The sequence below is a fragment of the Atta cephalotes genome (genome assembly GCF_000143395.1).
Source record: "Atta cephalotes unplaced genomic scaffold scaffold00065, whole genome shotgun sequence".
In the NCBI taxonomy this organism is placed as follows: domain Eukaryota; kingdom Metazoa; phylum Arthropoda; class Insecta; order Hymenoptera; family Formicidae; genus Atta; species Atta cephalotes.
The window spans coordinates 1-15,754 of record NW_012130129.1 but is presented as its reverse complement, the minus strand read 5'-3'; the positions used below and the strand labels follow the sequence as shown (position 1 = coordinate 15,754).

The window sequence follows — 15,754 nt, the reverse complement described above, 5'->3', positions numbered from 1 at the left end:
GAGAGAGAGAGAGAGAGAAAAGGGGAAAGCATCCTCCGAAACAACCACTATCGCATTTATCTTCTCTTCTCTTGCTGCCCGTTTAATTTACTTCATCGACTTCCGGCCAACGGAGGCGCAGCCGATCTCCTCGGTCGACTATCAGTCCTCTAAATCAAATAACATAATTCGCTAAGGCTACCATCGGTAAGAGGACCGATCCCTTTTCTCCGAGCCTGGCGAAATCCTACGGCTAAATTTATGGGAACTCCGTGGTCACGACATTCGCTGTTCACGTCTACACGCGTTGTACACGTGTGCAAGGAACTTACCTACACATGTGCTTACATGAAATAAAGTAACACCCTTGGCACCACTGGCTGGGATGGCTGTACTGCGACCTGCGACTTGTAGTTGCGATAAATTTTTCTCAGCTTTAACGGTGCTACGCGTTGCCACAGAACGGCATTTTCAATCCTTTATATAAGTAACAGAAAAGTGACAAAAAAGAATGGTGATAATTCAACGACGACGTACGTTAGACGATGAGCAATGAAGGATTTCGTTGGCTAAGAACGAGAAGCATATAACAAAATATTATAGGAAACTTAGCTCATTTATTTACAGGTTCTATTACAGGGATAACAAAAGCCTTTTAAAGCTAGTAGCTCATAATTAAATTACGTAATGGATCGCCAACCAACTCTGATATAAAACAATATCTTTAATCTTTTATAAACAATGAAAAATTTAATATCGAAAGCGATATAAATCTGACACGTTTTAACGAGAAATGGATTTTGATTTTATAATCGTATTATTGATATTAAATTTTGATATTAAATTCTTACTTCTTCCTGCTTATTGTTATATATATGTGATATATGATTCGTGAGCAGCTGTAAAAATTCATAGGTTGTCTGTAAAAATAAATGCAACATATCGGATTTTCAGAAAATGCTCGTAGAAGCGAAAGCGAAATTGTTACAGATTCGTAATTAAATTTTGTATTAAATAGATTGTTCCGCTGGGACAGAATGACATTTCCAATCTTTTATAAGGGAAGGACAATCTGAAATGCGAGAATGAGAACGATTCAGTATGTTGAGTAAACAAATGACTTTAATTCGACAAAATAATGACAATATTGTTACGTTAAATATTCCCCACAAATACAGTTATTAAATAACATAAATTTGTTATTCGGAAAAGCAAACACTTTATTTACAAATATAGATCGGCCTATTGTTCGATCATCATGCATCGAGTTTTCAAAGGAAGGAAAAACATGCGACGACAACGACTGCGAATAAATACGAACCAGCACAAGATCCATAATTAAATTTTAAAATTGAGTACCGGACATCCAACCTCAACAAAAAAACGACAATCCGAGTCCAGCAAAAAGAAATAGAAAGAATCCGAAAATAACAACTCGGTGTTCGCGTTCAATAAACAAAGATCTTAATTACGAAGACAAAATTGATGAAAGAATTGTATTTATCTTTGCAATCGTCGTTAATTCAACTGTTGTTAATTACGGTGAAAAAATTTAAATTCCACATTCAAATGCGGTGTGTCGTATAATGTATGGCACCTTACAAAAGAATCCTGAGGGTGAGCGCAAAAGCGAGGTTTTAACAGGCTTGTAATGAAAAGCCGAAGTAGATTACGGTCCATTCCCTTATAGCACGTCTCCGATCTTTTCATAATCTCCAAAAGGTTAAATTTTGTTGAGATAGGTACAACCGTTTGCGACCGTTTGTCCAACAAAGAGAATTTTACTCCGATGGAAAAATCACTTTTTCAACTGGTATCGCTGTTATAACTCTATTTTAGTTGTCATGAAAGTTCAAATCTTGATTAGTAAAAGGGATTTTTCTATCCATGCAATATGCTGGGGACTTTCAAAAAAAAAAAAAATCCGCCGAAGGGAAAGCAAATTTGTAACAGCCTCGTAATTAAATTACGAAATAGATTGCCGACCATCCCCTCGGTGGCTGTTACGGCCGTTTTGTGCTCCGTGCTCTCCTCTCATCTCCCTCTGTTCGACCTTTTACATCCGCGTTACACGAGATCCGCGATATCCGGAGGGCATGGGCGTGAAAGCGTGAGAAGATCTCCATTATATTCTCAATAACCGCATGAGCAGCGTAACCGATGTTAACGTTTATCCAATTTTTAGGATTAACCAAAGTAGATTAGGAAGCAGAGATTGTCATTAAAGCCGATTCTCTTTAGAAATCAATGGGACGTCGCGGCTCGGTTATGCACCTCGTTTAAGCGAACTACCAGGATCGTTTACCCCGTTCTTGTGTTCCCAGTCTGGAACGTATCGGCCAAGTGCTGCAATAAAGGGAATTTGCGGGAATGCCGGACATTAACGATAGAGAGACGCCCCAAACGCAAAGTCACGGAGTGTCGCCGCCACCGACGCCATGGCCGTTTCCACGGCTGTTTCGCGGCGATCCACAGAATCTGTGACCGGGGCAGCTATAATTTCGTAAGTTAAGGTCCCGAGGATCGGAGGTTTGGGATCGTGCCGGGCACGACAACTTGGGCCAACGCCACCGAGGCTAGGACACTTTCGGCGGTAAACTTCGCTCGTATATTACGCGAACTCTGCGGTAATTGATTTTGCACAATCGCGTTAAACTGAAAGTGGGTTTCAGACACCGCCGTGCGATCTCCTCTCAACAACCGTAGGATGGTTGCTGCAATGTTGCGCCCATTACTACTCGTTCCTTTTTCGCCAAATTCAGACGATACTAACTTTTTCCAATAATTATCGTCATTTCGCTTCGCAAACTGCGGCGTTATGCCGTGCGTCGATACTGTCATAAGTATCGCGTTACGATGATTATTACTATGGTACTATGTACTGAGTACCGTGCGAATAACTACGAGCGAATAATGGCAAACCTGTGCACTCTGTAAATTACTTTTGGAGTAACAGATATCTATCCTGTCAGCGTCCGGTTTTTTGTTTAATTTACAGTGTTCCAAGTTCATAATTGCGCGCATTAATCTTTCATCGCAGATATCGCGCTTTTTACAGGTTGCTCCGATCTAACAAAAGGCGCAAAATGGGCGCAAGTTTTGCCCTCGGTCGACGTTGCGCTTTATTTGAGTCAGCGTGAAGTAGCGCGAATATTGATCGATAATTATCATCGTTAGCGATACGTGATGACACTTGGCTGTTATTTCCATAAAAATATAAAGGCTGAAATTGAAAAGCCACACTCGAAATACTCGTCGGTAGTAAATTAACCTGTGTGCGCGACGTACATCTTTATTCATTATATTTGACTAGCCATAAAAGATAATTTATTGCCTCGTTCTTTCAGAGCCATCGCAGACACGGGAATCAACCTGGAATTTTATTACAGGTTCGATCTATGTAACTATTCGTTGTACAATTTTAGTAAAATTACATACTACAAGAGACGCATTAATTACTATATACATATTTATAAATATATATACATGTATTAGAATTTATATGTTGTGCTTTGATGCTTCCTATCTATTTTCCATGAGAAGCTATTTATTTTCGCGGTTTATTTATCGTAAGTTTCGTTATTCTTTGGACGGAGACATCCTCGATCGATCGAAGCAAGAAGCACTTTCAGCATTTTGATTCTTCCGCCTTTTGTATGGTCCTGTTCAAAGGAATGACGGCATTGAAAATCGATATCACGTCTCGTTTGTAGTCCTTAGCGCGTTTAGTGCTTTGCTTCTCGTATTCTCTAAGAAAAAATATTTAAAAAACGATAAAGAAGAAATAGACAAAAAGTAATCTTTTCGCATTTAAATTCGGAAACTGATTCGCGTGACTTCAATCGACCAAAGGCAAAGAGAATATTTTGAGAGATACTTTTACTCCAAGTATAAGAAACAAAAAGTTAATTTCGGTTCACACATACTATCAAACTTGAAAAGTTCATTACGGCTTCAGTTTACAGCACGAGCCAAGTTTTGTGGATCTTTGTAAAAGGCATAATAGTAGGTTTTAGTTTCTTTTATTTTCATTAGAAAAGTATATGATTACAGAAAATAATGTGATAATGAAATTTATTATAAACTCATGTACACATACCGGATTATATATATATATATATATATACATATATATTAATTACTCATTCAAATATCCCAAAAATTCATATATTTGCAAATCTATTATAAGTATATTATCAAATTTATTTAAAATATATAAATCTATCCTAATAAATTTAATACTTCAATCAAGATTATTAACCCTAAAATACTGTCTCTATTAATTATAGTATTGCTTTCGACATTTTAAATTTTACGTACAAGAAAATAGGCCATTCTTAATTAATGCAGTTTTTACATTTCACTTTTAATGACAAAATATTATAATCTATAAATATTATTCAATTTTATTTCCTCTATATATATTTAAATAAAATATCATTACATAAATACAAAACTACTTAAAAATTGAAAATACTTATGCTACTTACTTTCTATTATAATATTGATCATCGGGAAGTCTAAACTGATATATATATAATGGAAATATATATAATGGATAGGATTTTTAAAAGCTAATCTCCACTTATTCTAGCTTTTAACATGGCAGATTGGACCGCCTAATGACCACTAAAAGCACTGCTTAGCGCTCCATTTTACTTACTTATACGTAAAATTTACGATTTAATAATATTTTACAATTAAATTATAACAAATTCGAATTGCTTATTACATAAAATCTTTTCTTCAATAAAATTTCATTAAAATATTTTTTAAAAGAAAATAAACTTTTGTTTGCATAGGTATATGATAACGAGTTTTTCTTAAAGTAGTAAATATATATTTTAAGATTATTATTAAGAAAATTTTCTTTATTAAAGATAAGTTTTAAGGAAAAAAAGGTAAACTGAGCAATCATTGTTCTTAGCAGTGGAATGATGTTTTTCTGTGCGTTCCAATGATATATTATGAGTTAAATATCAGCGTTATTGTAAGTTAATATTAATTTACTAACATTATTTTTTAATAAAAAATATTTTTGCCGAGATACAGTGTTAGTTAGACAAACAGGATAGACTACAGCAGTGCGCACGTATTTTTCGCAAATAAATCGACTGCATTTCCGGCATTTTAGATCTGAATTGCTGTTCACACACAATTTACAGCGTTCCATTTCCCAGTTCGCGAGCCGTGATCGCATCGTGCAATCAGCACGCGCGTTCCGTGCGCTCCGCCTTCGAATTCTTGAACGATTGTTTAGGATAGATTCGCAAAAGAACGAGTATCCCGCGTTCTCCGAATGCTCGAAGGCAATTCACGTAATGAAGGAATACAAAAAGATCTCGGAACATTCGACTAACGACGATACAACGATTTCTTTCATCAAGAACCAATATGCGACCGTATCGGAAGTTTGAGAAATATCGAGAGGATAAAATTCTTCCTACTGCGAAATTCGATTGAATTTCGCGTCACCGTCCATAACAATATAGTTGGAAAATTCGATATAACGAAAATCAGGTATGACAAATCTAATTTTAAGGTTCGACGGAGAGTTCGCGTTGTAAAGTGATTTCACTGCAGTTACTCGAGCGGTTACTCGGAAAGCGGTTCTTTCGGAACTATCACGGGTTTCGACGAGAATCGAAGGGACAGCATGGGATAGAGCAGGAAGAGAAGCAAAAGAAGGATGAGAGAGATAGTAGCTTTATCATCGACCCGTTCCGGACGTCCTCGTCCCCGTCATCCCTCGTGCCACCACCGTCGAGCACTTACGGAGATGAGTGGCCGTGTAAGAAACACGATAAAACCGTGGGAGGCGACGTACAAATTTCTCCACCATGCGAATTACGGGATTCGGAAGGAAGGAAGGATACGTTCCGTCACGTTTCACCCTCGCTATTCTCGCTCATATACGTGCCCACGCACGTGTATATACATGAACGAATGAACGCGTACGTGCCTAGCGTAACCTGCATGGATCGTGAGCGTCCATATTTAATAAAGCAACGCGTTCTCACCCGCCAACTGCATACTTTTCCACCCGCGAGTAACGCCTTTTTCCATCTAGTACGAACGTTTCCACGTTACCAGCGCGACCTCGCACTTTCAGCTTTTACTTTAAATCTCACCATCCGTGCTCCATCCATCCGGTCTATCTTCACTTTCGCACGTTTTCAGAACGGATTAAAAGAAAATCACGGTTTTCCAACATTGTACAATCATTTGCGGAATCTTCTAAATCCAACGTTTTATAGAAAGAGATCTCGTTAGGTTAATTATTGTACTCTTATCGTTCGTTAAGCTTTTATAAGAGCCAATCATCAATTAGTACAAAAGTTTCGGAAAGAATTCTTTTCAATTAACCGCACATTTTGTGATCTTGCGAAAATGTTGAAGATTATTGTTTTTGCAATCATCTCTCTGATGAAAAAATTTCTATTGTAATTGAGAAATCAATACGCTACAGTAAAAAAATAATATAATAATATTAGAAATATTAGAAGAAAGATATATAGAGAAAAAGTAGATAGACTATTCATTTCCGAAACATTGGAATTAGAAACGCAAATGAAAAAATCGTTGCCTCTTCAAAAGAAGTAATTTCTAAATGCATATGTGTCCGCGCAGTAAATATATTTTTATAAAGAATCAATCAAAAATTAATCAGTTGAAAAGTTCCGCAAAATACTTTTCAATTATTGATTGTCTTGTGAAAATATCGAAAATTATTAATATAGTACTGTCTATCGTAACGCAGAAATTAATCAACGTACTATATTATAAAATAATACAAAAAATATATATCATAAAAATAATACAAAAAGACTGTTTTGAAGAATGTATAAAAATTATATATAATAGCTAGGTACAAAGATGAAAAAAATTTTATTAGATCATCAAAATAATTATGAAGGACGCTCTCAAGCTGGTTGCGAGAATGTCAAAACTTTTTGCAACATCATTTATCATACTTCCTACATAATTACTTTGATGGTTTAAGAACATTATTTTCAAATCTGTATCTAGCTTTTTTAGATACTTCAGTAAAGTTGTTCTTTCGTATATATACTATAATAATGAAATATTAGATACATAAAAAAAGAATATGCTGCGAATATTTTAAGAGAAACCTTTTTACTGCGTGGAAATGCAAATAAAAAAATTCGTTTGTTCTTCATAAAGAATAATTTATACAATGCATTTATTTTCGCACACTACATATATTTTTATAAGAGCAAACCACTAATTAATAGAAAAGTTCCAAAGAATGCTTTACAATTAATTGCATATTTTGCGAACTTGCGAAAATGTCGAAAATTATTAACATTGTATCATTCAACACAGAAATTACAGTCATAATTAATAAATTTATGTACACTGTTAAATCAAATTTGTTAAAAATCTATCAAATTTAACCTAATGTAAATCGTCACTGCAATTATATATCGTTTTTATACTAAAATAATGATTATATTTCACACTAAAATACTAAAATAACGGTTATATTTGACACTATATAGTGTCAAAAAATTTATAGTGTCAAATTGAGACGATGTAGTGTCAAATTTAATTATCGTTGTAGTATAAAATAATGATATATTTAATAAGACGAATTAAGTTAAATTGACACTATAAATTTAATAGTGTACTATATCATGAAATAATACATAGAAAAGACGATTTTGCTGAAAAATCTATAAAAATTTAGCTAAATATGGATATAAAGATGACTTTATTGGATTATCAAAATAATTATGTTGAACGCTCAAACTGATTGCTAAACTGTCAAAATTTTTTATAGTATCACTCATCACGTTTTCTATGTGATTACTTTAGTCCAAAATTATTTTCTGTATCTAAATTTTTATACATTTTAGCAAAATCGTCATTTCTATGTATTATTTTATGATATAGTGCGTAAATTTATTATTCACAATTGAAATTTCTGCGTGGAATGATACAACATTAATCATTTTCGATATTTTAGATACTTCAGAAAATTCTTTCCGTGCATATAATAATAGAAATATTAGAAGAAAGATATATGAAGAAAAAGGATACACTGTGGATTTTTTAAGCGAAACATTTCAGTATGAAAACGTAAATGGAAAATTCGTTTCCTCTTCATAAGGAGCAATTTATATAATGCGTATGTTTCCGCGCAGCAAGCATATTTCTCCACTATGTATCTCTTACGGTCGGAAATATATTATATTTATCGCACCACCGTACCGTATCGTTCGCTGGTCCACATCCCTTTCCTGCACTTTAACCCTCGTTCCATCCTCGTTTCGCCCTCGTCTCGAATGCCTTCGTGGCACGATACAGCTGGGATTACCACGAAACTCGGCGAAACGTCTCCAATTCTCATCGAATAAATAACAAGAGAAATCCGATCGAATCTCGACCGGAATGTTGTATTTTCTAAAAGTCTATGGATTGTGTCGATCATTTCCGTAGAAAGATAGAAAACCGCATGCGGTCGGACGCGCGGATAAACAATGGACGTTGAAGCACTTTGACGAATTCGTGGTGATACGCGCACTGGTGCGAAATTCGCCACATGTAAACGTACTTTGTGACTTACTCCCTTTGTCCTTTGCTGGTCCGAGTCGCGAACATCCCAAGAGTACATTTGACATGAGTATAGTTGCCATTCTAAATGGATGCATAAAGATAAAGGTAAACAAATATTAACTAAAGGCAAATTGCATGATGACGCGATATAATAAAGTTTATCACACTATCTGCTGTCGGATGTGTGTGTGTGTGTGTGTGTGTGTGTGTGTGTGTGTGTGTAAACGTGTCAAGGACTACGTATGGAAATTCACTCGGTTTTGTATAGCTTTTGAATTAAAGAGGACCTCTCAGATATCATTTAACTGTTCGCACTGTTTGGTACAAAATACACGTATACTTAAGGCAATATTATCATAACACGTTAAAAGGGTAGAAAATGTAACATTAGATTACTATCGATCTGTTTTTCTTCAATTTGCGACGCGTTTGCGCGGCGCAACGTGAATCTGTTCATCCGTTTAGCCTATCCGCCCACAACCGAAGCTACAGGAGCTTTAGAACGCGGCATGAGTTATCCCAATTATCCAGATCTATTACTACAAATGTTTAGAAAACACACCGAAAATGTGCGTCAGCTATTATCTGCCGTTAATAGAGAAAACATGGATATAACTTTAGTCGGTCTGGGGGAGAGGGGGAGAGATAATTAAAAAATTCGATTGTGTATCCAAGCGACTTTACTTGTCGCTCGCATTCAAATCGATGAATAATTTAAATACCGTTCTTGCGCATATATATTATCGACGCAAATTACGTTTCCGCTCGATTCCGTCCTTTCGCGTTTCTTGCACACAAAATTTTATCCACGTTTTACATTTATTCAGCAATAATTGAAACCCCTTATTCATTTCTCCTACATTACGGTATTACACCGGAAATGTCCATTTCGTGTAAAAAAGTATTACATCTAGATATGTAATTTCGATAGGAATTAAATACATTTCAATAAAATAATTTCAACTCTACGTTCGATATTATATATTTCCTAAAAGAGAAATCATTTAACCTATTTTGATATTATCTAGAAATTTGAACATGGAAATCATTGGAAATTATAATCCTGAGTGCACGCGCATAACGCTTCTGTAACCGTTGTATTTATGTCACAAATTGCTTTTAGAATGTTAATTTAGTATTAAAATTGTAAATTGATTTCATTCCGACTTTTTAGCTATTCAGTTCATAGAACAGAATTTTCACTGCTTCCCAAAAGCATTCTGTAAAAACTGTCTCTTGGAAAATAGTTCCCCTTTAAACTAATCGGAGTTCGAGAACGTGGGAGCCATCATGATTGATGCGGAATTAAATTGGCATTTGTTTTTACGGAAAAAAGTATTCCCCGTCACGTCGATAGCTTTCGCACGAGATGAGATGAAACATCATTTTTATTTTTCGTCAATTGATCTATTTTATTAATTGATTTCACTGGTAATTAAACACGTGATGATTGTTCGATGAGGATTTGTTCGGCAGCTTCGAAGTCAATAGGTATAATCATTTAACAAGATTAACGCGATCACTCTTATTTATTCCTGTTTCGAATTTATTTAATCCCCGATAATTTACCCTGGATTATAATGAGTGGTATTATAAGTTTTAAGCCATTTGGAACTCTGTTCCCGTCGAAGCTGCGCTTTCTAGAATTGATAGAGCTTCCTTCGTAATCCGATACGCCAAATGCGTTTTGTACTCGATCAAAAGCCAGACACGCGCATAGCGCGCATAGGCAATATACATAACTACTCGATCAACGTCCCGTTTACGAGACTAACTGAAATTATTAGCGCGCGATAACCAGCAATTTGATCGATAGAAACTCCATAGGTAATTCATTTCAAATGAAGCTAATTACTCTAATTTGATGAGTAGATACTTTATATAGACACAAGCAATTTATTCCGAATGAAGTTAATTATTCTAATTCTAAATAATAACTCGTTTTAAAACGTGAATCACAGTCGTGAAAATATGGCCGATATATATCAGATGGCGCAATACCATTATATGTCGATATAAGAGAGGAAAAGTATTCGCATTGTCAGACGAGGCCAATAAATGGCAGGGCTTTGTCACCCAGTGCTGTGCCAAGCTCGCGAAAAAGTTTTACGCGCGACAGGTGTTTCGTGACATGTATTTCCGCGCGAGCCATTTTACATAAAACGGTTTTCTTATCTTGATGCATGGTTATTTTGCATAAACTGGAGAAAACTTATGCAAGGATTCAAGGCGATGCGCAGAAATACGTCAACCAAGTCTGTACATATTTACAAAGCAGTATCCAAATTATAGCGTCAAAGGATTCGTAAAATTCACTTCCGTCTATTCTGAATAATTAAACTTCGAGATTTGAGCAGCAGAAAATCGAGCAGTGAGTTTGAAATGCGCGTTTAAAGCAAGTATAAATCTCTCATTATTTCAATGATATTACTTTCAGCAAACGAGATGTTGGATAGTTTAGGACTCCTAATTAAAGTGTACCGCTTAAGTGAATCAAGTGTATTGCATATTGCGCGTCTATCTTATACACATTTTGCACAATTTTCCATCAGCTACTCGAACTAATTAAAACGAAGTGAAGCAACAAAGATAAACTCCGGCTGGCTCTTTCGGAACGATATACATAAAAACACCATTTTACCACAAAGTTATATTCCTTCGTCATGTCGCGAAATGAACAAGAAAGAAAAATACAATACATTATATACATCGTCGAGCACCAAACTTTACGAATAAGTGGAGCACGGATAAAAGCAAAGTTAGTAAGTGTATAATTAACAACTCCGTTAAGAGAGTTCAAACTCAAGAGTATTCAGAAGTGGAAGAGTAGCAAGGATATGGGAACATCAGCAAGCCAAGAGAGCGTGAGACATAAGCCCTCTTACAAGAATGAATTTAAATTGGAGCGATAAAACGCGCGATCAAACTTAAGATGGTATAAACTAACAATAACAATACACATCAATAGAAGCTTCATGTTTTAATGATATTTCTTGTAAATTGTAATTACTACATTATTCTCAAAGAGTTTCTATTATACTCAAAAAACCATAATGTGCTGATTAATAATATTCAAATATGCGCTTAACTTCTATGCAGAGATATTTTAATCTCATCTCTTATACATTTTGCTACATACATAATATATGCACGGAAAGAACAATTTTGCTGAAGCATTAAAAAATTTAAGTAGGTCCAGATTTGAAAATTCAAGCACGATGAACAATGCTACGAAAAGTTTTAATTCTAGCAACTAATTTGAATGTTCTCTACATAATTATTTTGATAGTCCAAAAAAATTATTTTCAGATTAGTATATAGTTAAATTTTTAGATACTTTAGCAAAACTATTCTCTTCGTGTGACATAAGAATTCAAGATGTTATCACATTACAGCAATAAACTAAAGTTTTTCATTATATGGAAACCTAACTTGACAAGTTATAGCAAGCAATCCTTAGTGAGCAAAAAATAATAATAGTTTCGCAAAGTGCGCTGATTATACGGTGAAATTGGAAAATGGTTGGCAGATCCTGATCATGCAGTTCAGAATTAATTACTTCGATTAGAGGGTGCCTGTCATCGCGAAAGCGTTTCTTGCGGCTGGCTGGCCCCCAGGAGGAAAGCCACGACACGACCTTATCTATCTCGAAAGGTCCAACGTTCGATCCATTGACTCGTCGAGACCCTAATACGACGCACGGAACTGACGTCCGCCGATAGGTCGCCCGTGTCCTAGAATCGGGCTCTGATCGACATCCCGGTACCGGTATGTACATCCACCCGAGACAGACTATCCATTGGCAGACGGCACATACGCAAACGGCAGGCACCCGCAGTCGACGAGACGTCGCTTTAAATCGGCCACATTCGTTGTCGACATTCGGTTCCGCAATTTCTCTCATAATTCCTAATCCGAATATTGAATTTACTGTCGAGTTTCTTCACCAAGAAACGTTTTCACGATTTTCACGTATATTTATTCAGAACGCGTTTAAAATTCATAGCACAATTTTAGAAAAATTAATATTAAAATTAAAATTAAAATAGTGGCGAAATAATTTCAAAAGAATAAAATATTTATTATTATTATCTAATCTCATATTCTATTTATATTCTCTTTTATCTCTAAGTCATTCAATCATCAGTTTTATTCATCCAATATACAGATCAATGTCCAATGTCAGCATGAGAGGAAGAAGGGGAATCAGACAGCCACATTTCATGTCAACGACGGACGCGACGAGAATGCGAACATTCGCGGCTATAGAGTCACTTTGCCACCTCTTTCCCGAGGGACGCAATCCTCGCGGCACGATCGATCAGAATTAAAATTCTCGTCAGGTCGTTTTTCTCCTACCGATTATAATCCTAATGCTCCTCCGAGTAATTGGCGTTCTCTAATGCCCTTTCGAGGTCACTTATGTAAGTAACGCACGACCCCATTTCTGTCGTTCCAGAGATGTGAGGAATGATCACGTGGATGATGGTCGGGCTGCTTCTGGCTGCGGAAACTTGCGGCAGAAACGTCCTCTCCGGAAACGGAAACGGAAACGGAAAGGAAGAGGAGACGAAGCGGCGGGAGGGCCTGAAGGGCGTCAGCGCGGACGAGGAAGACATCTATCGTGAGTATCGGTGCTGGACCGTCGAAAAATGAACGGAAATGTTCGATAGAAAATAGATAGAGAGTACGAGGAAGAGGAATATGAGAACGAGCGAGAGAGAGAGAGAGAGAGAGAGAGAAAAGAGTCGAAAACCATGATTTACTTGGCTAACTCGAGTTTATCCCAGCTTGCCGATCCTGCAATCGAACGCCACTAATCTCCGAACTACCGCTTATCCTTTCAACCAACTTCACACATGTACCGCAACCCTTCCTGTCAATGACACTCCCGCACTCGTCGTATACAACGCGCGTTAACTCTTCCTCTATCGCTACGGTAAAATCACTGCCGTAACTTTGCATTAACGAATTTAGCTTCTGCCATAAGATGGCAATTGTGTTCAGGACACTATTCTGGGACACCGTTTCGGTAAAGTCATTGCAAAGTCCTTTTCTGGTAGAGTCGGCTTGTTTAAACTCAGTAGCTTGTTGTTAACTTTTGGATGTCTAGACGGCTAAACTCGTTTAATCCCTGAATGTATACGTTCCCTGTAATTTTCTTTCTTCCCCAAATAGAATTTCCGTATCTCTACGGCACGACGCGACGGTGCAATTAAGAGTTAACGCCCGCGTCTTCATCCCCCTCCTCCCCCCCAGTCCCATTTCGATTGTTCCAGTGACGCAGTTACTCAGCTCGACGCTCTTTCTGTGTTGCAGGTCTAACGTGCTACACTTGCGTCAACGTCAGCGATAACCAGGTATCGACGACTCCATTAAACGCTCCCTTAAGAGTCCCGTAATGACTCTATCGTATCTGGTCCAATTTTGTAGAACTCTGTAGATCGTTCCGCCATCGATTTCGGTTTATTCTAAACTCTCCTTACATTTCTTCATTCCTTTCGTAGGTCTTATCTCCAATTTCTTTTCGTTTTTAGTCTTTTTCTTTTCAGAAATGTAGTAGTTTATCGTATCATCCGTAAATATTTGTGGAATATTGACAGAATTTTAAAAGAATAGTACAATGTATACAGGATAGGCGATAATTTTATTTATGTAATATTTTCGCTATTATTAAAAATATGAAAATTTTATTTACAAAAGTTATAGTCAAAAAAATTATAACATGTTGGTAATATTTTTGGAAGTTGAATAATTTTGACGCTTCGTAGATTTTAAAATTATCTCCATTTTTTAATGGAATTACACAATTTTTATTTACATAATATGATTCTAGTTATTCTACGTATAAAGCATAAAAAGTAGAATTATAAAAAAAATCAATAGTTCACGATGTATTTTGTACTTTATTTTAATATAGTTTGACATAATATAAAATATCTCATAAACCATTTTTTTGCACAAATCATATCTTAAAAAATTTTTATGTATCGAATAAGAGATGTAACTGATGTAAAAATAATTGTTATTTTTTAAAAAAATAATTATTACAATTAAAAATGTAGTTGCAAATTGTATAATATTGCATATTTTTTAAAAAGAAACTGTATTTTTTTATGCAAAGTAAATCATTTTATTATTCTGAATAAAAGCACTAAAATATAGTTATAAAAAAATGAATTATTTATGATATACTTTAAATTTCATATTAAAATATGCCAATATAAAATAACTCGTAATTACTGATTTTTTGCAATTCTACTTCAATACTTCATAAAATAATTAAAGGGAAATCATATTACACAACAATAATCATATAATTTTATTTAAAAAATGAAGATAATCTTGAAATCTCTTGAAGCGCGCCCTTATCTACAGAAAAATTATTATTAGTTTATTATGAGATCCTCTTGTTATTATACAACTTCCATAATTAAAATATTTCTTTATGTCTAAAAATAATGGAAAATATAATACCGTTACTTTTATAATGATGGTTTAATAATATCTTTGCAATTTTTTTATGGTAACCAATCCAAATGTTAAGGTTTGAAAAAAGTCATTTTTGAAAAGTAACTCGTCATTATTGCGCGTGATTTATTGAAAAAAAGTAATTCGTTACAAATAAATAAATAACGAGTTAAAAATAACGATTAAAAGTATTATAACGATGCGTTACAATTAGCAAATTATTATTTTTCAATAAATAACGTGTAATGGTGACAAGTTTCTTTTCAAAAATTACTTCTTAGAATTATCATTACGTTATAAAAAATTCGCAACGTCATTATATGTTTTCAATTATATTATCTTCGTATTTATGTAATGTCACAACAATAAAACTTACATATTTTTTACTTTTTTTTCGTTTTAATCGATAATATATCGAGCAATATGTGATTGATATTGGCAATATAATTTTCATTTTTATGTGGAGATCTTGCAAGGAATGCTGCTATTTCTATTCTTGCAGATGTGCAACGAATGGGCGATAGATACACCGTGTCCGGTGGGAGGCCGTGATTTTTGTCGATCGCTGCACATTCTGGACAGCCGAGGGAACAGTGTCTTGGTAAGCATACTTTTTGTCATTTGCTTCGCTTGCTTGTAAGGACCCGCTTGTATCTGTATCCTTCTTCGATATTTATAAATTTATAAATTTTGTATATCATTGAGTTCACACACACACACACAC

At 35.2% G+C, this 15,754-nt stretch overlaps 1 protein-coding gene across 1 annotated transcript; it reads left to right on the top strand.

The window, feature by feature from the left end:
• Window positions 1–13,029: 13,029 nt before the first annotated feature.
• LOC105623854 lies at window positions 13,030–15,666 on the top strand (the record flags this gene model as incomplete). Its single annotated transcript, XM_012205227.1, has 3 exons — window positions 13,030–13,183; window positions 13,879–13,919; window positions 15,533–15,666. Coding segments are annotated over exons 1-3 (329 nt in total), but the record flags the coding sequence as incomplete, so codon positions are not given.
• Window positions 15,667–15,754: the final 88 nt, after the last annotated feature.